Source organism: Miniopterus schreibersii (assembly GCF_964146895.1).
Source record: "Miniopterus schreibersii genome assembly, chromosome: 15".
Classification (NCBI taxonomy): Eukaryota; Metazoa; Chordata; class Mammalia; order Chiroptera; family Miniopteridae; genus Miniopterus; species Miniopterus schreibersii.
Window position 1 is genome coordinate 50,219,968 of NC_138115.1, and position 23,369 is coordinate 50,243,336.

General features: G+C 56.7%; 2 protein-coding genes and 1 pseudogene across 3 annotated transcripts; 1 reads left to right on the plus strand and 2 right to left on the minus strand.

The window, feature by feature from the left end:
- Nucleotides 1-2: 2 nt before the first annotated feature.
- Nucleotides 3-14,637, minus strand: LOC308568114 (laminin subunit beta-2-like). Its single transcript, XM_081160615.1, has 35 exons — nucleotides 14,568-14,637; nucleotides 14,390-14,484; nucleotides 14,081-14,262; nucleotides 13,794-13,908; nucleotides 13,645-13,718; nucleotides 13,353-13,541; nucleotides 13,211-13,274; nucleotides 11,672-11,871; nucleotides 11,462-11,582; nucleotides 11,191-11,379; nucleotides 10,921-11,100; nucleotides 10,683-10,795; nucleotides 10,032-10,111; nucleotides 9,791-9,947; nucleotides 9,358-9,525; nucleotides 9,051-9,209; nucleotides 8,846-8,967; nucleotides 8,436-8,556; nucleotides 7,868-8,060; nucleotides 7,632-7,775; nucleotides 7,309-7,540; nucleotides 7,067-7,230; nucleotides 6,526-6,765; nucleotides 6,214-6,434; nucleotides 5,272-5,368; nucleotides 4,374-4,755; nucleotides 4,030-4,193; nucleotides 3,607-3,863; nucleotides 3,312-3,476; nucleotides 3,063-3,201; nucleotides 2,480-2,669; nucleotides 2,258-2,399; nucleotides 1,896-2,069; nucleotides 1,546-1,702; nucleotides 3-1,275 (listed from the first exon to the last, which is right to left on the minus strand). Exons 1-35 carry the CDS (start codon nucleotides 14,621-14,623, stop codon nucleotides 1,142-1,144), a joined length of 5,580 nt encoding a protein of 1,859 aa, XP_081016741.1. The 5' UTR covers nucleotides 14,624-14,637; the 3' UTR covers nucleotides 3-1,141.
- A 1,137-nt stretch (nucleotides 14,638-15,774) lies between these two features.
- Nucleotides 15,775-19,635, minus strand: CCDC71 (coiled-coil domain containing 71). Its single transcript, XM_081160655.1, has 2 exons — nucleotides 19,553-19,635; nucleotides 15,775-17,624 (listed from the first exon to the last, which is right to left on the minus strand). The coding sequence occupies exon 2, from the start codon at nucleotides 17,570-17,572 to the stop codon at nucleotides 16,040-16,042; it is 1,533 nt and encodes a 510-aa protein (XP_081016781.1). The 5' UTR covers nucleotides 17,573-17,624; nucleotides 19,553-19,635; the 3' UTR covers nucleotides 15,775-16,039.
- A 1,174-nt stretch (nucleotides 19,636-20,809) lies between these two features.
- Nucleotides 20,810-21,425, plus strand: LOC308567455 (large ribosomal subunit protein uL22 pseudogene; annotated as a pseudogene). Its single transcript has one exon. The product of its transcript is annotated as a large ribosomal subunit protein uL22 pseudogene (transcript).
- The last annotated feature ends 1,944 nt before the right edge of the window (nucleotides 21,426-23,369 follow it).

A 23,369-nucleotide genomic window follows, 5' to 3' on the forward strand; every position in this document is an offset into this window, starting at 1 on the left:
GTCAGCTCACTTGCAAATTTTTATTGTGCCCCAATGCCCAGACCTCTGCAGAGCAAGGGGAGGGGAGGGGGTTTGGGGCTTTAGGCCACCGCAGTTAGGGAGTACATCAAGTGGGGGCCACGGCATGAGCAAAGGCTAGGGGTTCTGATCTTTGAGACTACAAATGGCCCGTGGAACCTAGCCTTTGTCCACAGGGTCATGGGTGCTGTGGAAGGCACCACAACTAGGTGCTCAGATCCAGGGCTCCAGCATCAGTCAGCTGTGGGAGGACACACATGGGGGTGTCAACCTCCTCTATTCAGGAATGTAGAAAGTTTCAGGACACCTGGCCAGGGGACAGGACAAGATGAGTGTAGGGGGAGAGACGGAGAAAGGCCACTTGCAGCCTGAGGCACGGTTCTAGGGGTCTCCGTCTCCCCTAGTCACTAAAGCAAGTAGGGGAGTACAGACTCTGTTTCCCGGTATGAAAATGGGTGCTGGGTGGCCGACTACAGACCAGCCAGAGAAGCAGTGAGCAGATCCAGATCTTGTGTCTATTTATCCGCTCCGGACCTTCCGGCTTGCCGGGAGTGCTGGAGTCCCGGCTGGAATGCGCGCTGCCTGCGAGCCTGTGCCCCACCCAGGCTCGGGGGACCTAGGCTGGGACCTCGACTCTGCCGGTCTGTAGGGCCAAGTCGGGCTTACTCTGAGGGGCCCTGTGGAGAGTACCTGGAGCTGTGGGCCCAGAGAAGAAAGCTGGGTTCTTCAGGGGAATCACTAGGCTTCCCAAAGCGATTCTGGGCCGGGGAGGTACATTGATCTGCTGGACTTCGCTCCAATTATCTGGAGTAGGGATCTCCAGTCACCCTGGGGGTCTCATAGTCAACCTGGGGGGCTCAGGGATACTAAAGGTGACTCCAAATTTTACATCACTCAGAGATAAGGATCTATCAGGGTCAGGGGCACTAGATGGCCTCAGGGAATTTTACATGATATCTCTGGTTTCTCAAGGTCAGAGGGCCACTGGAGGACACATGAGGGTCATTCAGGGTCAGCAGGCACAAAGCGGTGTCTGTGGTCTCTTGAGGTCAGGAGATTCCTGGGATCACTCTGAGTCACCCAGGCAGTCCGAGTCCCTCTTTTCGGTATCCACAGGCAGCAATCAGCAGGTGGCATAGGCACTGGCCCACAGCTGCAGGTGCTGAAGCAGCTCTGCTGCATGCTTCTCCAGGGCCCACAGGGTGGCCACCTTCTTCCCTAGTGTCTGCTCACTCTGCACCAGGCGGCGCTCCAGCCCTGAGGACAAATCTTCTGAGCCCGGCTCTGACCTCTGGCCCTCATCTCTGTTAGGACCCTGACTCTTGACCCCATCCTTAAATAAGCTCTAACCCTAATCTACATCTGACCTCCTGTTCTGAACTTTGACCCCAGCCCTGAGCCCTAGATGAATCTAAACCTGACCTGGACCCAGCCCTGACCCTCCCACACCTGTTCTGACTCTGACTCTGACCCTCCCATTTGACCAACTCCATGCTGTACCCGCCCCACTGTGGCCCAGACACGTACCCTCCAGGCGGCTCCAGCTGTCCTGCACCCACTTCAGCAGCTCTTGGGCCTCGGCTCGAGTCCGCTGTACCCTCTCTCCTGCGTCCTGCACTGTGGCCATCAGGCTATATGTGCCCTCCTGCAACTCTGCCACACCTAACCGGGCCACCTGCAACTCCTGGAGCAGGACTGGACCTGAAACCCCACCCCACCTAGACCAAAACTCATTGCTGCCCAAGGTTCCTGGGGGACAAGGGGTTTTAGAACTGAGACCCTACCTCAGCCCAGCATAGCCCAGTCCAGCCTAAACCCCACTTCACACTGTCCCAGAGGGGTCCCTGACACCCCAATGTCCACTGCTCCCATCTCACCTTGCCCAGGCCCTCAGCCAAGCCCATCGCATGTGCTGCCCGCTCTTCTGCCTCCTGGGCCTGCCTCTGACTCAGGGCCAAGCGGGTCCTGAGAGCCACAGCTGCACTGGACAGAAGCCCCAGGTCCGGGGTCACGTCCACTGCCAGTGTCACCTGGGTCAGGCGCCCTGCCACCTGGGGCAAAGGTCAGGGGATCATAGGGAGGCCACAGCAGGGCAGCAACTAAGTAGAGTGTTCACATGGTCAGGGTATTTAGTAGCATCATGGTATCACAGTGGGTCAAGGACCTCAGGAGGACAATGGGACCACAGCAGCCACTGAACAAGAGGTGCAGGGAGCTGAGGGGTACATGGAGTTATCACCTCCTGTACACTGGCCTCCAGGCCTCCAAGTGTCTGTTTTGCTGCCTGCAGCCCTTGCTCTGCTGCCCTTGTGTGAGTTCCCGCCTCAGCCAGCATCCCCTGAACATCCAGTGCTTGGTCCTGGGCCCTGGCTGTCCCTTCCCTGAAAGGTGCAGATGATCAGAAGGGTATCCCTTTCCTCCCCATCCTCTGACCTCTACCTCCGGCCTCCTGGCCCTTCACCTGGTCTGCTGTGCCCGATGGAGGACACCTTCAGCTTTGGGCAGCTTCTGGACTCCAGTGTCTGGTGCAGGGAGGGCACTCTGGATCTGATCCAGGAGGAGAGCAATGCCTGCTGCGCCACCCTGGGGGAGGGGCACTGCCAGCCCACGCCATGCCACCAGCTCCACACTCATAGCATCTGCACCTTCATCTGTGGGGATGGGTACAGGGAATTTGGATGTGAACTCTGATCCATGACCCCACGAACCCTGACCCTAACATCTCACTGACTCTGCCTCTAATATGGCTGCATGGTATGCTGGAGGCTTAAAAGAGACAAGTATTACATTTTCAGGACTTTTGTGAATCAGTTGTTAAATGGTAGGTAGACTGCAGTCAGCCATGGTAGGATTACTAACACCATGAAAACTGACAAACATTATAGTCAGTTCCCCAGATCCGCAGCCAGCACACTAATGCTCCCACCTGACCCCTGGTCAGCCCTTCTGGGTATTCCTCATTCTGGAAGGAGTGTCACAGCAGTGACCTGAGTGCCAGCCTGCCTTGTCCACAGCTGTGAATAGACACACAAACAGACAAGTACCCAAGAGGAAACGCTGGATCATATGCACAGTAGCTTGCACAGGGGCCATGGTGGCTGCACCCCAGGGCCCCCTTGCACGATGCCATGTCTCCCGGGCCTGGATCCCCGTGGAGCTTGCTGTAGCCTGGATTTGCTGCAGCTGGTAGGGATGGGTCAGATGTGAAATGTGTCTCCTGTAACTCAATGGCCAAACTGTGATCCCCTAAGTCTCCCCCATGGCTCCCATCCATGGCTCCTATAGCTTTGTACCAGTTGCTGGTGCTGCTCCAAGGCCGTGATTGCTATGTCCAGGCTATAGGAGGTATTGCGGGAGACAACCAGAGCCCAGTGGGCAGTAGGCAGAGTCCCAGGGCAAGGGGAAACATCACAGAGTACAGGAACACAGGCCAGCCCAGGGCCCTGACCCCTGCATTCCTGCAAACAAGATAGGAAATCCAGAAAGCACATCCCAGATCCCCTACTGATCTATACGCAGGTTACCCCTAAGGGACAGTCCTCACCTTGGCAAACCCCCCCCCCCCCAGTGATCCATATCTCCACCCACCACTCCAGCTCTGACTAGGAGTCTCAGAAGCTGTGGATGCAGCATCTGGACCCTGTTGACCAGCCCCTTCAGTTTCAGCTCCCACACAGCTGTCCCTGTAGGCTGGCCTGTCTCCCATAGAAGCTGCTCTGTCCATCGCTGGGCCTCTCGGGCCTGTCCCAGGATGCTGTTTGGTCCTCCAAGTGTGGCCACGATCTGGGCCCCAAGCATGGCCTCCTGGGAAAGTAGGGCAGCTGAGGAGACCTGGGCCTCAGCATCTGCAGAAGATGGGAAGGATAGACAGAGGGTGGCTTAGGGCCCCACTGGCTGGGGCAGCCTCTAGGTTCCCTAGATACATAAGCAATGGTACCTGGTCCTCTCCTCCTGACCCAACCTAGCCCCTGCCCTCACCTGCTGTCCACCCACTTGCCCATCTGGCCTCACCTTGGACTCTTGTGGTCCTCTTGGACCAGACCAAGCCCTTGACACAGTCTAGCTCCCGGGATAATTCTTCCAGGCGTTCACACTGCCTCCTAACCCGTGGCTCACTTTCTGCCACAACCTGTCCTGGGGTCCACAGTGTCTGGGCCAGTGCAGCCATTTCCATTCTGCGGAAAAACGGAGCATCAATGTGGCTGAAGATGTCCTCTCCTCCATGATTCCTCACTCAAGAAAACCCACCTGACTCCCAGACCCAGGACTCATACAGGCCACCCTGTGGCACTCTGAATCCCTGACCCCGGGAAACTAGCTAGAGACCTCTTCCCTACTGACCACAGGCCCCTTGCCTGAGTCCAGCTGTCCACTCTGTAAGTTGCTGAAGGGTCCCCACAGTGGGTGAAGGAGATTCCAAGAGCATCTGTGCCTTCTGGAGTACCCCCTCCAGGGCCTGCTGGTGTCTACCCTTGCCCTTAGAACACCAGCCAGGCATCCCCTGACGTAGGGCAGCCACCTCCTGGGCCACAGCTTCCAGCTGCAGCTGAAGCACAGCCAGGCGTTGGTCCCAGGAGGTGAAACAGGTAGGGCAGGACATGCAGTGTGGGAAGCCACCTCTGGAGCCACGGGCACATGCCTGGCACCTCGGCCCTGAGATACCCTCTCTGCAGAGGCAGGCACCGGTGTGTGGGTCACAGCTGGGCGAGATGGAGCCCTGTGGGTCACAGGCACACGCTGTAGGGGAAAAAAGGGGTCAGGGCAGGTTGCAGGTTGCAGGCAGCACTCAGCTTTGCCTCGCCTCGCCTTGCCTCCAAGAAGCAGCCCGTGGGAGGATGGCCCTGTGAGAGTGCAGGTGCACACCAGCCCTCACCCAAGCCACTGCTCAGAACTGTCTGACATTGCCATCTACCCAGAGAAGCCATCTGCATGGCAGCCTTTGGGCAGGAAAACAGCACAGGGACGCAGGGGCTCTACACCCAGTCAGAAGTCCACTAGGGCCAAGCCTGACAGGCAGGGTCAGGAAAGAGCCACCCGAGGTGTCCACTTTGCAGGTCTGCCCCACCTGGTTTTGCCAACACTGTTTCCCTATAGCTGTCTTCACAAGTATTTCCTGAAGTTTGGGAGCAAACAGCAATAAGCATACTGTGGTCTCCCTCAGGAAAAACCCACTGTCCCCTGCTACTCCATGCTGAGTGGCTTCTTCAGGGCAGCCTCGGCCCTGGGGATAGAGCACATGAGTGCCCCTCTCACCTCTGCACTCCTGCTCTGGATCACCCCAGTACCCATCCTGACACCGGGAGCATGTGCGGCCCCCAAATCCTGCCCGGCAGGGACATTGACCAGTGACCTGAGGGAAGAGAGTGTAGACCTGTCGGCAGGAAGCAGGAGCCTCCTCAGGGACACACAGAGGACACACATACTCAGAGGCAGTATCTGCACACCCAGCACACCTGAGGACACCCCAGCACACCCCAACACCCTGCCTTCCTGTCAGCCCTGCTTCTGTTGCAGGCAGCACCCACACTTGCCTTAGCCAAGGGTTTCTCCCTTCCTGCCCCTTTGGCCAGCCCCTACCTTCCCACATTGCCAGCCTCAACTTCCACAGACCCTCTGGGTTCTCAATTCTTGACCTGCTGCCCCTTGCTACTCCGTGTCCTGAGTCAAATATCCCACTGTCTCTGTACCCTCACCCCCATGCCTCCTTCACCTGACTGCCACCATCTCCTCCCCAAGGACACAGGACACACCTCAGGCCTCACCTCCTCAGTGGCTGCCCACTCTCTTCCTAGAAACGCACACTTCCCATGACCAGCTCTGTCTGCAGCACCAGCTCCCAATCCTCACCCTCTGCCTATGTCTCCTCAGCCTCCTTCCCAGCCCCCACCTCCCCCACCACATTCATTCTACTTGCTATGACCTGCTCACAGTGGCTCACCCACATGCTAAGGCAGGGCTGCACACAGGGTCAGGCACATGCACGCTTGTGTCTGCTCTCCCCAGGCGTGGCCACTAGCTCATAGTTAATATCCCACAAGAGCATAGATTCACACAGCTGCTTGCGGCCACAGGTATCCCGGTGCTGGTGGTCACATGAACACTCACACCAGCCATGTTACACCCTGTCATAGGCACACACACATTCACTCACACCTGGTCACTGCCACATATTATATGCAACATAGACTCACTCACTGGATGGCACACTGGCTGCAAAGCGTGCTGGGCATGGCAGCTGCAGGGCTCGCAGCCCCGAGGCCCCCCCAGGTTCCAGAAGAGGGGGGCACAACGGCTACAGTCCCGCCCCAGTGTGTGGGGGCGGCAGGGGCACTGCCCGCTGACCTGGTTGCAGAAGCAGGCTTCAGCCCCAGGTGGGCACCTCACAGGGATAGTGCCCCGGGAGTCACAGCTGCAGCCTGGGGAGAGGAAGGGCTTGGCATGGGTGGAGGAAAGAGAACCCACCCACCCACCTTGGGATGGCCTCATCCACTCCACCCACACACTCACGCCTGCAGCCCCCTGGGCGCAGGGCACTGCCATGGAAGCCAGGCCTGCAGTGGGCACAGCCAGGGCCGTGGCTGTAGTGCAGACAACGCTGGCAGTGCCCACTGTGGGGGTCGCAGGCAGCAGGATCACGGGGATCAATATTGTTGTTGCATTGGCAGGGCCGGCAGGAACTCCTCCTGGGGTCTTCTCCTGGCCAAGGGCGCCCAAAGTAGCCAGAGGAACAGCGGTCACAGCGGGGCCCTGGAGAGATTGAGGGGGTGTAGATCATCTTCAGGCGTCTTCCTGTACCCTTGGGGACGATGGTCCCTCATACCCAGCCAGAAAGTCCAAGGTGTGCCAAGACAGCAGGAGACATTAACAAGTTCCATGCCTGTAATTCCTCCCATTTGACCCTCCCTCCCCTCTATGGGAACCCCTTAAGGAGAGATGCCTGGCCTGCGACTTAACAGGGGTGGCATCTGGCATCAGCAAAGATTTGCCTCATGGGCCTGATGGGATTATGAACAAGTGAGCAGGGCCATGGGTTTGCCACATGCCTCACCTGCATAGCCAGGTGCGCACAGGCACAGGACACGTCCACTCGCGCTGTCCACATGGCAGGAAGTCCCATGATAGAAGCCAGAGCCAGGGTGCCCAGGACAGAGGCAGGGCCGGCACTGCTGGCCTGAGCCCAGGGTGGGGTCTCCATAGTAGCCGTCCATGCACCTGGGGGCAGTAGCGCATGGCATGGGCCTGGCGCCCTCATCCTTACTCTTACCCAACCCTTCCAGGGGCAGCACTCACTTCTCACAGTGCCGGCCTGCCGTGGCTCCGTTGCAGGCCTGGCAGACGCCTGTAAGTGGGTGGCACAACTCAGCATGCCCATTGCAGGCACAGGGCTGGCAGTGTGGAAAGCCCCACCGGCCAGGGAGGCAGTGGTCACAGCGGCGGCCAGCAAGGCCTGCCCGGCACATGCACTGCCCGCTCATAGGGTTACAGACCGCACTGGTGGCACCCTCGGAGTGGCAGCGGCACTCTGTGGGGAATGACAGGGCAATCAAGCCATGCAGAGAAAGAAGGTGCTGGTCCCACACCCCACACCCACACCTACTGGCCCTGAGGCTCACCACTGCAGCCAGTGGGACCGAAGCCATATGTTCCAGGCACACAGCGGTCACAGGTACGGCCAATGATGTTAGGACGGCAGGGGCACTGCCCACCCAGCAGGGCACACTCAGTACTCAGTGAACCCTGGGGGTGGCACTCACATGCTGGCAGGAGAAAAGGCAAGATCAGATGAACCTCACAGCGCCTCCTGTAACCCCTGTCCTGCAGCCCCCTCGAGCTAGGAGCACACACTCACGGAGGCCACCCCCATGGAGCAGGGCCGAGATGCTGCAGGCGAGGCGGGCACAGGCCTCAGGCATGGTGCTGGGGAGGCCTGTCCTTGCAGCCTCCATGCAGCCCGCTTTGTGCAGCTCCTGTAAGCGCCCTGTGGCCCCGGGGTCCACCGATCTTAGCCCAGGCAACTCCTTCACCCGTGGCAGAAGCACAATCTGGTAGGAGGGTGGAGGGTGGCAGGCAGGGGACAATGAACCCAGCCCCGGTCCCTAACATCTACTACCCACTACCCTTCCTTGCACTGGCCCTCACAACACCTTCTCGCCCCTTTGCCACTCCTCTGAGTCTGTTTCCCCTCCCTCTCACTCAGAATCATTGTAGCAGCCTCCCCCCAACAACCCATCCTCCCCCCATCTCTTCTCTTCTGAGTTCCTTCCATGGCTCCCACTATCCCGGGATAAAGGTTAAGCCCCTCTCCTGGTGCCTGCCTTTGAAACTCTGGGCCTCCGTGACTCCCGTCGCCTCAGCCCGTATTGTCTGCTGTAACCTGTGTCTCCTCCCGATGTGGGGAGGAGCCCCTAGGATCTCACCGAATCCAGAAGGATGATGCCTCCCTCAGGCCTCCGCACCCCTTTGGTCCGCCACAGCCGCAGGGTCACAGAGTAGCGTGTTCCTGGTTCAAAGCAGAAAGGTCTGGATAGGACCACAGCTCTGCGGAGAGGCGGGAGAGGAGTAAGGCTGGGACACGGAGGTCATGACCCAGTGGTCCAGGGGTACCCCATTTCCATCGTGCAGTGATTGGGTCCAACATTTCATCATACGGCCAATGGCAAAGGGCCAGCTTCTTAAACCCTGCTCTGCTAGATGAAGTCCTGGTTTCGACCTTCTATGGCATGGCGATGTTCCATAGTGGGAATTTCCCACTTTGTCCACGTGTTGCTTCAAATGTGTTGGCAGCATAATAGGGTCTTGGTTTTGGGGGTCAAAAGGTCCTGCCTACCTGTGTGCGTGGGTCAAGGCGGCCTGGAACAGCTGCTCTGAGGGCAGGGGGTGGGCACAGCGAGTGCTGCTGGGCAGAGATTGGGCACGGACACTGACCAATGCCTGCCAGTCTTCAGGTGCCTAGGGTCAGGGGTCAGCAGTCATAGAACTGCCCCTACCCACCACCCAGCACCACCCACCCGCCTGGCACCCATGCCGCTGACCTGGGTCTCATAGTGCAGGACAATGTCATACTCCAGGGCACGAGGCACGGTGGGAGCCAGCAGAGAGAGGCCCGCCCCATCGAGCACACGTGCAAAGTCCAGGCCAGTCCCCAGTGGGGAGCCAGTTCCCAGGTGCAGGGCGTCGGGCACCTCTGGGACCTGGATATGAGATGGACTCCCAGGCCCAAGCCGCTCCAGGACCTAGAACCCTCAAGACTAGGGTGCACTTCCCCCAAGACCTCAGAGACCCATAACCCCAGGGCTTGGGCCCCATCCCTACTAAGACCCTAGTGGCCAGTGACTTTACCCTGCTCCTCAGATTCCTAGCTTTGGGCAGCTGGAGGCTGTAGCCAGCTCGCCTGGCAGGGTGGAGGGCACATCGAGGGTCACGCTGTCTCCGAAGTCGGGGCCGGAGCCAACGAGGGGAGGTGCCTGGGGCTTGTGTACAGTGGGGAGGAACAGGCCTGGGGTCTCCCTGGGGGCAAGTGGGATATCAGTGTCCCCCAACATTCTGGCCCGGTCCTTTCCCACACTGTCCTGGGAATACGGGCTCTGTCCAAGACACTGAGCCTCTGAGCATGCTGACACCCCCACCTGGACCTGGACTCCTCACCTTCTTGACCTTGCCAGCCTCTTCTTCCAACCAGATCTCTCTGGATATTCCCTCCACCCCCCAGCCCCCTGAGCCCCAAGGTCTGAGTCCTAATTTCTTCCTGCCTCTGCCCCTCCTGGATACTCACAGGCAGCCGAGGGTCAGCTGGCTCGAGGCTCTGGCCAAGCTCGGCTTCAGCAGTGGCCTGGTTGAGGGCAGCACAGAAGTACCCAGATTGGAGTTCGTGGCAGCGACGGCCACGGAGATGGGGACGGCACAGACAGCGGCCCTCCCCTGAAGAACACCTGAGCAAGCACAGGGGCGGGGAGGGGACAGAATCAACATCCGATTCTTGCCACTTGACCCCACTCCTAGGCTCCAACTTGTACCTGTTGCTGTAGGCACCCCCAAAGTCACAGTCACAGGGCCGGCAACCTAGAGAGTCACTGCTCAGACCCCAGAACTCGGGCTGTAAGAGAGACGGGGTGGTGGAGGAAGGAAAGGAAGATCTGAACGGGGTTGGGGTTGGGTTTGGGGGCCCGCAAGGTCATGGATGAAACTGCCTGTTGCAGGAGGAAGGAGGCTGAGTGTGGGACTTGACCCCCTCTGCCTGTGGCTGAGGGGAAGCGGAGACTCTGGTGTCCTGCAGGCTCAGGGAGGGGAGGTAAGGGGAAAGAGCACATGGCCAGGGTTCAAGCCAAAGTTAAAGGGTTTGTATTGTTCAAGGAGAGGCAAGAAGGGACAGAGTTGTTCCTTGGACTGAATCTTCCTTCAAGCATGTTTGCTGTGAAATATCTTTCAACACCATGTATATCCTGCTATAGCTCATTTAATTGCCTTTTCCCCTCTTTCCCAAGTTTCTGCCTGAGGGCATGTGCTGCTTCAGCTAGCCAAGGTGACGCTGACCCTGGTGACCAGGTCAGGAGGGCATCACCCATGTGCAAGGCTCAGTCCACAGTCACACTGAGTATAGCCTTATATTGGTCAGCTTCTGGAAGCACAGTGCCCAAGGCCAAATCAGAAGGTTGGTCAAGACTCACCAGACAACGACTGCAGTCCCGCCCAGAGACAAAGCGTTTGCAGTGACAGGCACCACTAGAGGGATCACAGGCATGAGTGCCAGGGACTCGGCCCCGGGGGTCACACCTGCAGGCTAAGGCACAGGTTTCTCAGGGTGCTAATGGGACTACTGCGGAGGTAGGTGGGTGCATGAGCTATCAGGGCAGTGATTGGGGACAGAGCAAGGACATGAGGGGGTCCACTCTTAGGGTCACTCACGCTGGCAGCCCTCTGACTGGGTAAGGCTCAGGCCATAGTGACCGGGCCGGCAGGAGTCACAGCGCTTGCCCCAGACGTTTACTTTGCAGCGACACTGCCCAGAGAGGAGGCCATGGGTCTCATCTGTGTGGGCATCACACAAACCCCCTTCCAGGGCACCCACAGGGTCACAGTCACAGGCTGGATCGGGAATCAGAGGACAGAGTTAGGTCAGAAATCACCATGGGGTGGAAGGATTGGTGGGGGTAGAGTCAGGATTGGAGGGCTCACGTTTGCAGGAGCGAAGGGAACGGAGATCTTCTTGGGGATCTCGATGGAAGAAAGGCTGGCAGAGCTCACAGTGGCGCCCAGCTGTGTTGTGCTGACACGCGTCACACACACCTCCACTCATATTGCCGGATGCCAAATACAGGGCCATGTCAAAGTGACAACTGCGGGCATGCCCATGGCACTTGCATTCTAGGGCAGAACAAGGAAGGTGGATATGGAGTGGGCTGACTCATGGCCAGAAAGGCCAGGTGGAATAGGTTGTGGCACCTACCCTGGCAGGCATGGGGGTGCCCAGGCTCTGCTGCATGCCATGGGTGGTCCTGGTACAGGTCCTGGCAGCGCTCACAGTGGGTACCAGCTGTGTGATGGCGGCAGACACAAAGGCCATGCACCTGGCAGGAACGAGGGCAAGACGAGTCTGCCCCAGCCCCCCAGCTTGCCTACCCTGCCAACCCCGGGACGCCCCTCCTGTGGTGCTCACCATGCCTTCCACGTTGGCTGGAGCCCCAGGTGCAGGCCTGCACTCAGAGGCATGGCCATGGCACAGGCAGCTGCCTCTGGCCACGAGCTCATAGAGGGCATAGTAGTAGAAAGGGTGTCCCTTGAGGTCCCCCGGGGGCCTGTCACCCAGTGTGTGCAGTTTGGAGAAGTTCACACGGAGGTTAGTCACATGCAGGAGCTCTGGAGACAAGATTGTGAGATGTCAGGTGTGCTGCTCATCTTTCCTCTCTGGCTGGGATTGAGGCAAAGGAATGGGGGGCCCCTCCCCTCTCTGGATCACTGCAACCACCTCCTCCAGCACCCCCAGCACCCCTGCTGTGGGGCTTTCCCACCCCTGCTCCTCTGGGTACACCATTTTAGGATGGCCATGGCCTAATGGTGCTAATTCTATCTCTGCACTGCTCCAGCCCTGACATCACTCCTGAGCTGAGACCTATATATCCCACTGCTTCCTGGACATCCCATTCTGGCATCTCCAGATACTTGAAACCTGCTTCCCCAGTGCAATAAAGGATTCCATTCCCCAGCTTGTCATCCAAACCACATGAGGCATTAGTTTGCTTATTTATCAATGGTCTGTCTCACTTTTATGTCAGTTTCCAGAAGACAGCAACCTTGTCTGTCTGCTCCCCACCGAGCCCTGCCCGGAAGATACCTTACACACAGCGGGGCGCTTGTTAAATGCGCACATGGATGGTCCATGGCTCCTCTTTCTGCTCCACTGCTACGTCAGTTACCTGGCCTAGGCTACCTCCTGTATCTCTCTCTCCTTTGCCACATTTCCCTTTTCTCCTGATCAAAGGAACGGGCAACAGCTGCTCAAGGACCTAATGTGGGGGTTCAGGGTGAGTAGCTGGTAATAATCACAGTCAAGGTGGGCAGAGAGAGTAGAGGAAAAGCTAGTTTGGGGCTTGTCCTCCTGCTGTGATACTTGCCTGGCCTGGCTCTGGGCCACCCTGTTGGATTATGATTGTTTCTCTTGCCCTTCAGCAAGATTTCTGCTTTACAAGGTCACCCCCAGAGACACCCTGGCATCATCTAGAGGCAGCTGCAGGGTGATAGGGCACCAACTAAGGCTAGGATGATGAACCAAGGGGGAGGGCAATGAGAGGGGGGCCATGCTAGGGGCAGTAATGGAGGCTCACAAAGAGGAGTGTTATGAGGTACGGTGATAGGAGCAGAGACATGAGGGCCAGTTTTGCGGACTGGCATGGAGAGCAGTGTTAAGGACCACAGTGAGTTCAGTGATGGCACAGAGATGGAAACTGCTACCTATGCCAGTCCCTATGCAGTGGGCGCAGGTATGGGGAATGGTGAAGGGACAGGAATGGGGGCCACAACAGGGAACACAAGATAGGTCCCTGATGGGGCAGAGCTGGGGACCAACGCTGGGGGTCTGAGCTGGCTTGCCTACCACCCTGCCTCACCGGTGCACACACCCAGGCAGGACCTCCCCTCCCCCCAGCATCTGGCTGTCCTCACATGCAGGGAGTACAGGAATGGCTCCAAAATGAATTACCCTGAGTCTTGGGGTTGTGTGGGTTCTCCACCAGAATGGCTGGGTCCAGAAGTTTGAAAATTACCTGAGGAAGCAGCAATCTGAGCCTCTGGCTTCACCCCAGGGCCCACCCCCACCGCCACCCCCCACCCCCGAGCCTGACCTTGCCCTCAGTGGGAGGCTCAATGTCTGAGTAACGCTGATCACAGACGAGGTCACTGACACTGTGGCCTGGGGCAGGAGGGATCCCAGGAAAGACGCCTGAGCAGTTGTGGGCAAAGTATCGGTACACGTGCCAGGACTGGCCATGGTCCACTGAACGCTCAAGGATCAGAGCCGCTGGGCGAAAAGTCTGGGGACAGGAAGGGGTCCTTCGGTTACCAGGGGCAAGCATCACCTGTGGCCATCGGAACATGAGGCACATAACAAGCCTTCAGGCTGGGGCACTGGGTCACCTTGAAAGTCATGATGAGGTGGGTAAAGTAGAATGCACCCTCAAGGTCTAGCTGGATGGTGACGTTCTCAACACCTGTAAACACAAGGGCTGGTCAGTGACCAGACCCTGACCCTAGACCCCCACACTCAGGTACACCAGCACCCTCACCACTTGCAGCTTGCCACCAGGTCTTGTTGCCTTTGGGATCACTCCGGGAGATCACATTCTCAATACCATGGCCACCCCGGTCCCGAGAGTCACAAAAGAAGCAATTTTCAGAGTCCTGGGGGAGTGTCCAAGGAGATGGACTAGGCAGGAGATGCATGATCGGTCTCCCCAACTCCAAAGCACAGGCCTCTCCCTCTAGCCCCCAGCAATGACCTGAATTCCCACAGGTCAAACCTCCCAGGAACACCCAAAGATATCACATCCAGAGGTCTCACCCTCCTCCCAACCTGCAGGTGACTGACAATGCAGTAGGGCTCAGGGCCATTGAGTCCACAGGTTGATGAGGTACGAAGGCTCTGGCCACGACCAACAATCAGGTTGCCAGTGGGTGGATAGCAGCTGCCGCTTGAGCACCCAGGTGGACTAAGTGTATCTGGCACCTCCTGGGCAATTGTTCTGGGAGCCTGGACTGGGAGGGGTAGGGTTTGAGTAGAGCCTAGGGGCACCCCCCTCCAACCCCACCCGACCCCACCAGGAGGCCTGAAGACTTCTCCACCCCCTCTGGGTGGCTCCTGGGGACAGAGCCAACTTCTCACCCACTGGTGGTAGTAACAGCAGCAGCAGCAGCAAAACTGAAAGGAGGGGGCCTAGCCCAGCTGGGGGTCCTGGGAGATGGGAACTGGAATCAGGCCTGAGAGAGAGGATGCAGAGTGGGCCCCAAGGTAGGCACCCTTGGGGAGCTGAGCGTACCCTCAGGTCATTCCCCATACTCACATGGTGGATGAACGCAGAGCTGTCAGGGGCAAGATGCAGTGCTGTGGGGCCACCATGCAGCTGGTAACAAGGGTGTTCCGAGCCAGGGAAACCAAGGGAGTCCGCACCCAAGGGAGGGTTATTAGGAAAGGCCACCCTATGCAGAAAGGTGGGGAGGGGGCACCAAGAAGCATGCAGAGCTTCTCTGCAGGTCCGCCATCCACCACAGCCAGGGCTAGTGGAGCCGGTGTTCAGACCAACCCACAGAGACAGAAAAGACCTGATTCTCATTCTAATGAGGTTCCCACCCCTAGCCCTGAAAGGCTGTATGTCTCTAGGAGCCTCTGGGGAATGTGTCCCCCTCCCTGACAGCCCTAGTCACTGCCTTTCAGGCTGGGCAGCCAGCAAAAGACTAGCAGATGGGCAGGGAGCTAGTTTTGTTCACTGCTCAAAGCCCAGCCCCCACTCCAAAGCAGGAAAGCTGATAACGTCTGGAACATACAGGCCCATTGGGAGGCATGAGGCTGAACTCAGGAATAGACAGAAAGCATGGAACCCAGGCAGAAAACACTGCTCATGGAGCAAGTCTGGAGATGGAGTATCCCACCCACCCAAGGAGAAAACTCCTTGGTCAGTGAGGGCAGATTCTGTGGCCCTACAACCCAGAACATTGATCTCTGACTCAATCCCAACTCCTTGTTCATTGGGGAAGTCAAGGCTGGCTACTCTCTTCTGGACGGAGCAAGGGGAGCAGATGCAGAGGTGTGTCAGCCACTTCAGGCCAGACAAGCCCAGGCAAAGCCCAAGGTTTCAACCAAAGCAGGCTGGGAGACAAAGCCAGCCTGTCTGCATGGCCCCTGGGGAGCAGTACCACAAAACCCCTTTCCCTGGCCGAAAAACCTGCAAGGTGCAAGGTTTCCCACACAGTCACCTATTTTCCTCCTGCATGGGGTTCTATCTGGATAACGAACCAGGGCTGCCAACTTGACTGGCTCTGCCCCTGCCCTCAGGAGCTACCTTATACATCCACAGAGGGCAGGATATCCAGAGGGGCCTGGAAGCTACCCCTTCCCACACTATCCCATCACTCACATTGACGACCTGCCCTCGGCTACCAGGACCCTCACTGGCAGCTGTTCCGGGGACTTCTTTTCCTATATGCTCAAGCTGGCTCACCGCAGCCATACACACACACAAAGACCATGAACAGCACGCAGGGAGACTGGAAGGTGGAAAGGTATAAAACTTAATAGATGGAACAGCGGACATACAGCTTGAAGAGTAGTAAGTCACAGTGCACTGCGCCATGAAAACACCCCTCCTGCCCACCCACGCCAATCCCACACCCTCCAGTCTGAAAGGCTGGTGGCTGCCAGGGCCCTGGAGAGGCGCCTGGAGTCCTCAAGGTTTTAGAGTCCATGGGCATTGCACATTGTGCCACTGACAACACAGACAGTGGGCTCAGTTTCCCCAAACATTGCTATGTGAAGAAATCAGGGTACTGAGTATGGCAGTAATGGCTGGAGCCGTATTACAGGGGATAGGTTCACACGGAGGATACTTTGAGCCTGCTGCAGCACTTCATCATTGGAGGACTGCTTGCCCACCTTGATGGCCCGGAATTTCAGTAGCTTTGTCGTTCCAAGACCTAGATATGTCTTAGGGGATCGAGGCTCAAGCCGTGTTCGCTTCTGGGGAAGACGATCTTTTGCCTCCTCAGCCCTTTTCCTTTTCTGCCCCACAGTCTTAGGGTGGCTTTTCTGGCCTTTCCTTGTGGTCCTGGCCTGAGCAGACCCTTTCGGCCTGCCCCTGCCCCTGGGCTGGGTCCGAGCAACCTTGGCCTTGGCCCTGGCTGGCACTCCCTTGGCCTTGGCCCTGGCCTGCACTGCCTTGATCTTGGCCTTGGCCCTGGCCTGCACTGCTTTGGACTGTGCCTTGGCCCTGGCCCTCACTGCTTTGGCCTTGGCCCTGGCCCGCGCTTCCTTGGCCTTGATCCGTGCTGCCTTGGCCTTGGCCTTGGCCTTGTCACGTGCTGCCTTGGCCTTGGCCTTGTCACATGCTGCCTTGGCTTTGATCTGTGCTGCCTTAGGTTTTGCCCGGGCCTTGACAGCTTTAGCCTGTGTTTGAGCCACCTTGACCTGGGCACAGACAGCTTTGGCTAGTGTTTGAGCTGCCTTGGCTTGGGCTGTTTTGGTACTCAGGGTAGAGACACCTTTCATTTGTGGGTCACTGAGGGATCCAGTGGCTTTGCAGGTCTTGCTCTTATGCCCAGTGCTTTGTTGGGGTCCGGCCCTGGGTCCTCTGCGAATCACACACTTAGGGCCCTTGCTTGTGGCTTTTCTGGGAACTTTGGGCCGGAGGTTCCCCAGCCCCTTTGCTGGACCTTTCCGCAGTTTCAGGGGAGAGTCTGCAAGTGAGAGCTGTAGTGACTGTGTCTTGTGCTTGGCACCCAAGCAGCGCATGGGAGTCTTGAGTGGAACCAGGGCCTCAAGGACAACAGAGAGCCGCATGGCAGGGTAGACACCTGGATAGAGGTGGGCAGGGAAGCCCATTGCTCTACCCCGGGCATGGTTGGCATTTGACTGCTTCAGGGAGCTCAGCAGCAGGTTGGTGGTAGCATGCTTGGTGAGGGCTGGTGTGGATGCTTTGGCCAGCCTACCAGACAGTGGCATGGGAAGCAGCGTGGCCCGGCCTGCAGGCAGCCGCATAGCAGTTCGGGGAGCACTGGCTGGAGGTGATGTGGTGGCTGGGGTGGGGGCACGAGCCTGCAGCTTCGTCTGGCTTGGGGGTTTGGCTGTACATGAACTATAGCCATAGACATCACCACTGCGCAGGATGGTAGGCTGGAAGCCATCGTCCCGTAGGCCCTGCAGGAAGGCCACAAGCTGGGCCTCTGTGGCACTGAGATCCTGGCTCATGGGGTTAAAGACAAGTAGCGCCTCCTCCAGGGCCTTCTTCCCTGCCGTGGAGATCCGTGACCAAGAGTGTACAGCTTTCTCCTCCACATGCTGCACCACCACGCTCATGGCATTGGGCACTGCAGATCTGTCTGGGTATCTGCCAACCGGCCCTCAGCACCTCCAAGGCAAGAGGAAATGAGTCAATAAGAATAGCATTGAGAAAGGGGTCAGGGCAGGTAGATACATCAATCATGCCCATACTCTCCATGATAACATCCATTGACATAGTGAAACCTGGTCAGAGCGAGCCACTCCTTGAAGCAAAACGCTGTTCTCCTGACCTATCATGGCAGCAGGGTAGGGGGTTGGGGAGTGGGAGAGGACCCATGTAAATCAGAGGCAGCTTCTTCAGGATATATGCCCACAAGCTCATCACAGCCATCCAACCTGCTATGTCCCTGGAAAAATTTGGGCTTAGCTAACCTATTTTAATTCAATTCTGTATTTTCTGAGGCCAAAATCTAGTATTAGACTCAACCCTGGGAACACAAGAATATCTTTGTCCTCAAGGAGCCCTGTACAGAAAACATGACAGAGATACACCATCAAGGTTCTTGGGAGTGCACACTGGAACCCAGTTTAGTTCACCAATGGGTCAGGAAAGGTTCTTGGGAAAGCCAACACCTAGCTGGGACATGAGTAATGAATAGGAAAGGACCAGATGGAAATGGAAAAGGGGAACAGCCTATGCAATGGCTCCAAAGTGAGAAATAGTAAAACACACTTGGTGTGACTGGAGTCTGTGGTCAGGGCTGGAAGATCTCATGGGAAAAAACAGGTGAAAGGACAACACAAGCCTTGAATGGTGGCCAAAGGGTCCAGACTTACACCCAATGTCCATGCCCATCTCTGGTCTTCAAGCTGCTGCTATTCAGGTGCCCAGGGGTGAATCTCCCTGCCCACCAAGAAGTTCTGCTTTCAGAGTTCCCAGACAGGGCACTTGGAGGTCCTAGCACTAGAGTCATGTAACCAGCCAGATTCTCCTTCAACAGAAACTAAAAAGCTGATGAGTAGCACATACTAATGACACAGCTCTAATCAGGCAACCTGGGAGCCAAGCAGCCAGACCAAGAGTGCAAGGTTTAATGGGATCCACAGGCTCCAAGTAGGACGGTTAATAAGGCAGACAGTAGAGACGTGAGCTGCCCTAACTACGGGTTGGAGGGCCCACATTGGTGCAGCCCAGATGGAGCTGTCTGGAAACACCCAAGTTGTCCCAGGCTTCTCTGAAGAAGCTGTAGTCTGTCAATCATGATTAATATCTAGCCCAAACAAGCAAGGCAGGCCCTAGAGGCAGCTCGGCATCAGCAAAGGGAGCATTAAAAGATCAGCTGGAATCAGGCAGGTCCCTGGGGCCAGGAGGTGTGTCTGTGCAGCTTTTTCCTACCATCCCAATGCAGCAGAAAAAGTTTTCAGAATCCCCTAGAGGGAGTGCCCTTGGGCTCTTTGTTTGGAAACATTCTCGATCCTCAGGTGTCTCAGGCACTTCCCCTCTCCAGAGGCCATTGCACGTGGCTTTAGTTCTTTTATTTTTTCCAGGGGGTATAGTTCCCAGGTTTTGAACTATAGAACAGGGAAGGGTTCAGATACCACGCACAGGTACTAGGGGTGCACTGGGTGCTCTTTCGCCCAGGTCCGTCTGAACCCCTGGGAGGGGTCTTCTGGGCTTTCCAAGAAGCTCCAGAAACAGGAGCAGCCCGGTCCCCGGATTCCCTTCATATTTAACCCCTGGGACCTGCAGGGAAAGTTGATGAAAGCTAGGAGACAGGGGAGGCACCATCCAAGCAGACCCCAGTCGGGGTGGTCAGGGCTGGGAATCCGACTCCCTGGGGCCCAAGCCGCAGGTAGGAGCGGGGGTCTCAGAGACAGCGAGATGCGCGGGGCGGTGGGACCAGCCCGACAGGTCGCGCAGCCCCAGGGTGGGGTCGTCGGGCACCGGGTGGGGGTGGGGTGGGGAGTCTCGGCTGGGTCGGCGGAGAGCCGTCTGCCCTCACGTCTCGCGGACAGCCCCTCCACGGCGCGGCCAGGCCCACGGCCCCAACCTACCGGCGCCGCCGCGGGGACCCTGGACGCACCTCTGCGCCGCCTCCGCTGCTCCAACATGGCCGCCCGCTGAGCGCCGGAAGTGCGCTGCGCTTCCGCTTCCGGGACCTGGCCCGCCCTGGTGACCCTTGACCCCCGAGACCCCGTTTTCCCCAAAGTTGGGGGGCGAGACAGGTGGGTACCTGGGAGGGCTTCCTGGAGGAAGTGCCGCAGGGACCGTTCTAAACGCTTCCGGGCCTGTGCAGGAGTCAGAGCAGAGGCGCTCTCGGACGTGGCCCCAGGCAGGGCTGCGTTGGAGCCCGTCCAGGACTGGATCAAGGGCCAGACTGACATCCTCTTTGAGGGAGCTGATGTGGAGCTGGTGCAGCAACATTTGGAAGGGACTCTCGCAAAACCCAAGCCATTCTTCACCCTCTGGACCTCGCGCAGCCACTGCCAAGGCCTGCCTTTGTCCCGGGTGCCTGGATGGAGAGCAAAAGAGGAGTGCCCCAGGCCTGAGAGTGCTGCAGGGAAGCCTCTTTGTTTTGCAGCTCTGGTACTTCCTCTACGGGCAGCAGGCCCTCCTCTCTTCCTGAGAATGGAGCCCACACAAGTGTCATGAAAGGCTGGTGTGCACACATGTGCTACACACAAGCCCAAAGCTAGGCATGTCCAATCTGAGAGCCCCAGCATACCAGTGTGCACAAGAGGCTGCTGGATGCTTCATTTGGGGATTGGTTAATAGCCCTCCACCTTCCCCATCTGATTCCAGGTTCCTAAAGCTGCTGCACATTTCCCTGTCTATCCAGAGGTGTCTCGGCACCCTTAAAGAGAAACACTTACCTTAACCTCACCTGGTGCCCCTGGGCTTTCCAGGGCGTCAGCACTAATGGTGGGGTCTTCAGTGCCTTGAAGTGTAGCCAAAGTGTCCAGCAGGAAATGCAAACTCTCCTGCTCAGTTGGGGTCAGTGCTTCTAGCCCTCTGTCCTGTTAAAGAGAAGGCAAGGGTGGGGTCCTAAGGGCCAGAGTCTCAGGGGGTGCAATCGGGAAGTCCTAACTCAGTGCTCCCAGTCCCCAACTGTGGGGGAGTCCTGTCTCTGCCCCATCAATGGTTGAGGATCAGCTATTCACTCTTAGGACCAATCCAATTTCACTTTCTGCTCCAGTTGTCTTCCACAGCTTCTCTAAAGCCAGCAGTGTTGGCCCCTTGTGTGCAGGCTGGGCCCTGGCTTTATAAACAGAAACCACTTCCATAAAGAAGCAGAGCCCAGTTCCCGAAAGCGGCCAGAGGTGACCTCTGAAAATGGTTCGCTATTCACTTGACTCAGAAAACCCCACAAAATTATTCAAGTCAAGAGGTTCAAATCTTCGTGTTCACTTTAAGAACACTCGTGAAACTGCCCAGGCCATCAAGGGTATGCATATTCGAAAAGCTACCAAGTATCTGAAGGATGTCACTTTACAGAAGCAATGTGTGCCATTCCGTCGTTACAATGGTGGAGTTGGTAGGTGTGCCCAGATGAAACAGTGGGGCTGGACACAGGGTCGGTGGCCCAAAAAGAGTGCTGAATTTTTGCTGCACATGCTTAAAAACGCAGAGAGCAATGCTGAACTTAAGGGTTTAGATGTAGATTCTCTGGTCATTGAGCATATCCAGGTGAACAAAGCTCCTAAGATGCGACGTAGAACTTACAGAGCTCATGGGCGGATTAACCCATACATGAGTTCTCCCTGCCACATTGAGATGATCCTTACTGAAAAAGAGCAGATTGTTCCTAAACCAGAAGAGGAGGTTGCACAGAAGAAAAAGATATCCCAGAAGAAACTGAAGAAACAAAAGCTTATGGCCCAGGAGTAAATTCAGCATAAAATAAATACTAATAAAAGTAAAAAAAAAAAAAAAAAAAAAGAAGCAGAGCCCAGCCTCCAGGTATAGCAGGGGCCTAGGTGTGTCCTAGAAAGGGGATCCCTCTCTTCTGATGTCCAGCCCAGAGGTAAGTATAAAATGGAGGTTGGGAGGTAGAGTAGGTCCATCCCCAGACTGTGTCCCTTCCAGAATATTAGAACCAAGGAAGATCAGAAGGGTTAGAGGTAAGGGTCATAAGGCACCTAAATTGTTGACGGGAGGCTGATCCTTCTGTCTCTTGGTCCTAAATATGTCCCAGATAGAACTCTGACTTGAACTGTACTTTGGTGGGTCCTTACCCTATAGGTGTAACTGGGATCAGATGGGATGAGTTTGGGAGAGACCACAGGGTCATCCCCAAATCCATCCCTTGCTCTCCATTTGGCATCTTTTATAGCCCTGAGTGATGGACCCTGGACCCATATCCACCTGAGCAGAGGGAGCTGGTGGAGCTCTAGATGTGAGCAAGGCCAGTGGCCTGGGAGGGACTAACCCCGGAGGGGGTCTGTGCGCAAAGGAGAAAAGCAAGGGTCAGAGCTTGAGGAGCCGCCTCCTGAGGAAGGGGAGTAAGCAAGGCTGATAAAAGACAGAGGGAGGCAGGACAGTAGCGGGAGGAAGCCAAAGCCACAAGGGCTGATACTTTCAAGATGCCAGCAACATTTCAATTGAAACACAGACACCCCCCCCCCTCAGTTTTAGCTATATGGTGTTCCATGGCGACGGGCAAGAGCAATTCTGGGGGAGCAGTGGCAGCAGACATAGGTGGCAGATATCAAGGTGGTGGAACCTGCTGAGAACAGATGGCTTCAGCAGATGGAGAGGAGGAAGAGGAGACTGGAGGGACTTAGGGTGCTGGGAAGTATAGAAAGGTAGGAGGCTTTTAAATGCTTAATTGCTGGAAAGGAGAGGGGAAGGGGCCTAGAAGGAAATGTAGTAAATGTGAGGGGGTCCATAGGGCAGTATGAACAGCTGAAGAGGAAGGTAAGAGTTCCCTAAGTAATGAACAAGTTGGGGGCAAAGCAGAGTAGGGGGACAGAAGCCTTCTAGCCAGGATTTGTAAATGACCTCGGCACCACCATTTCCATGCAGGTTCTCCAGCGCCAACTGCCAGCCCCTGAAAGTGGCTGAAGACTCTGGTCATGGACAAGGCTCTGCCCAGGCTCTGGGGGGTAATGTGAGGCCCATGTTCTACACTGGCTCCCACAGTCCCCAGCAGGATTTGGTCCCAGTTGCCCACAGTGGTAACTTGCTTGATGACACACTTTTTATTGGCTGCTCCCCTTCTCCTTGCCACTCCTCTGTTGGTGCTTCCTGGCCTCACCTCCTTTGTTAACTGTATGCACTTGCATCTTTGTCTCCAGATGTGCTTCTAGGGAAAGTGAGACAGACACTGTCCGTGAAAGAGGGACAGGATAGTAGCAAGTGCACACAACCACAGGACCTCTCCTCCTCCTCCTCCTTCTAAATTTTTATTTATTGATTGGAGAGAGAGAGGGAGAGAGATTGAGAAAGATCGATTTGCTGTTCCACTCATTCGTGCATCATTGGTTGATTCTTGTGTGTGCGCTGATCGGGATTGACCCCGCCACCTTGGCATATCAGAACAATGCTCTAACCAACTGAGCTATCCAGCCAGGGCAGGGCCTCTTCTTATAGGTGACTCTTGGCCTGTATGAATGGGCTGCCAGCTCCCAGACTTAGCCAATACTCTTGAACACTCAGAAGATGGGCCAGGGTCTGGGTCTGAGGTGGGTAGTCCTTTGTCATACCAACTTGCCCTTGCTTGACCCCAGAGTTGGCTAGAGGCAGTGCCAGGACCCTGAAAATGGACAGTCGCAAAATGACTTGAGTCCCAGAATAGCTAGGCCTCAGGCCCTGCAGAATGAGGCCAGAGTAACCTGCCTGGAAGGTCCTTTGGCCTCTTAATCTTCAAGC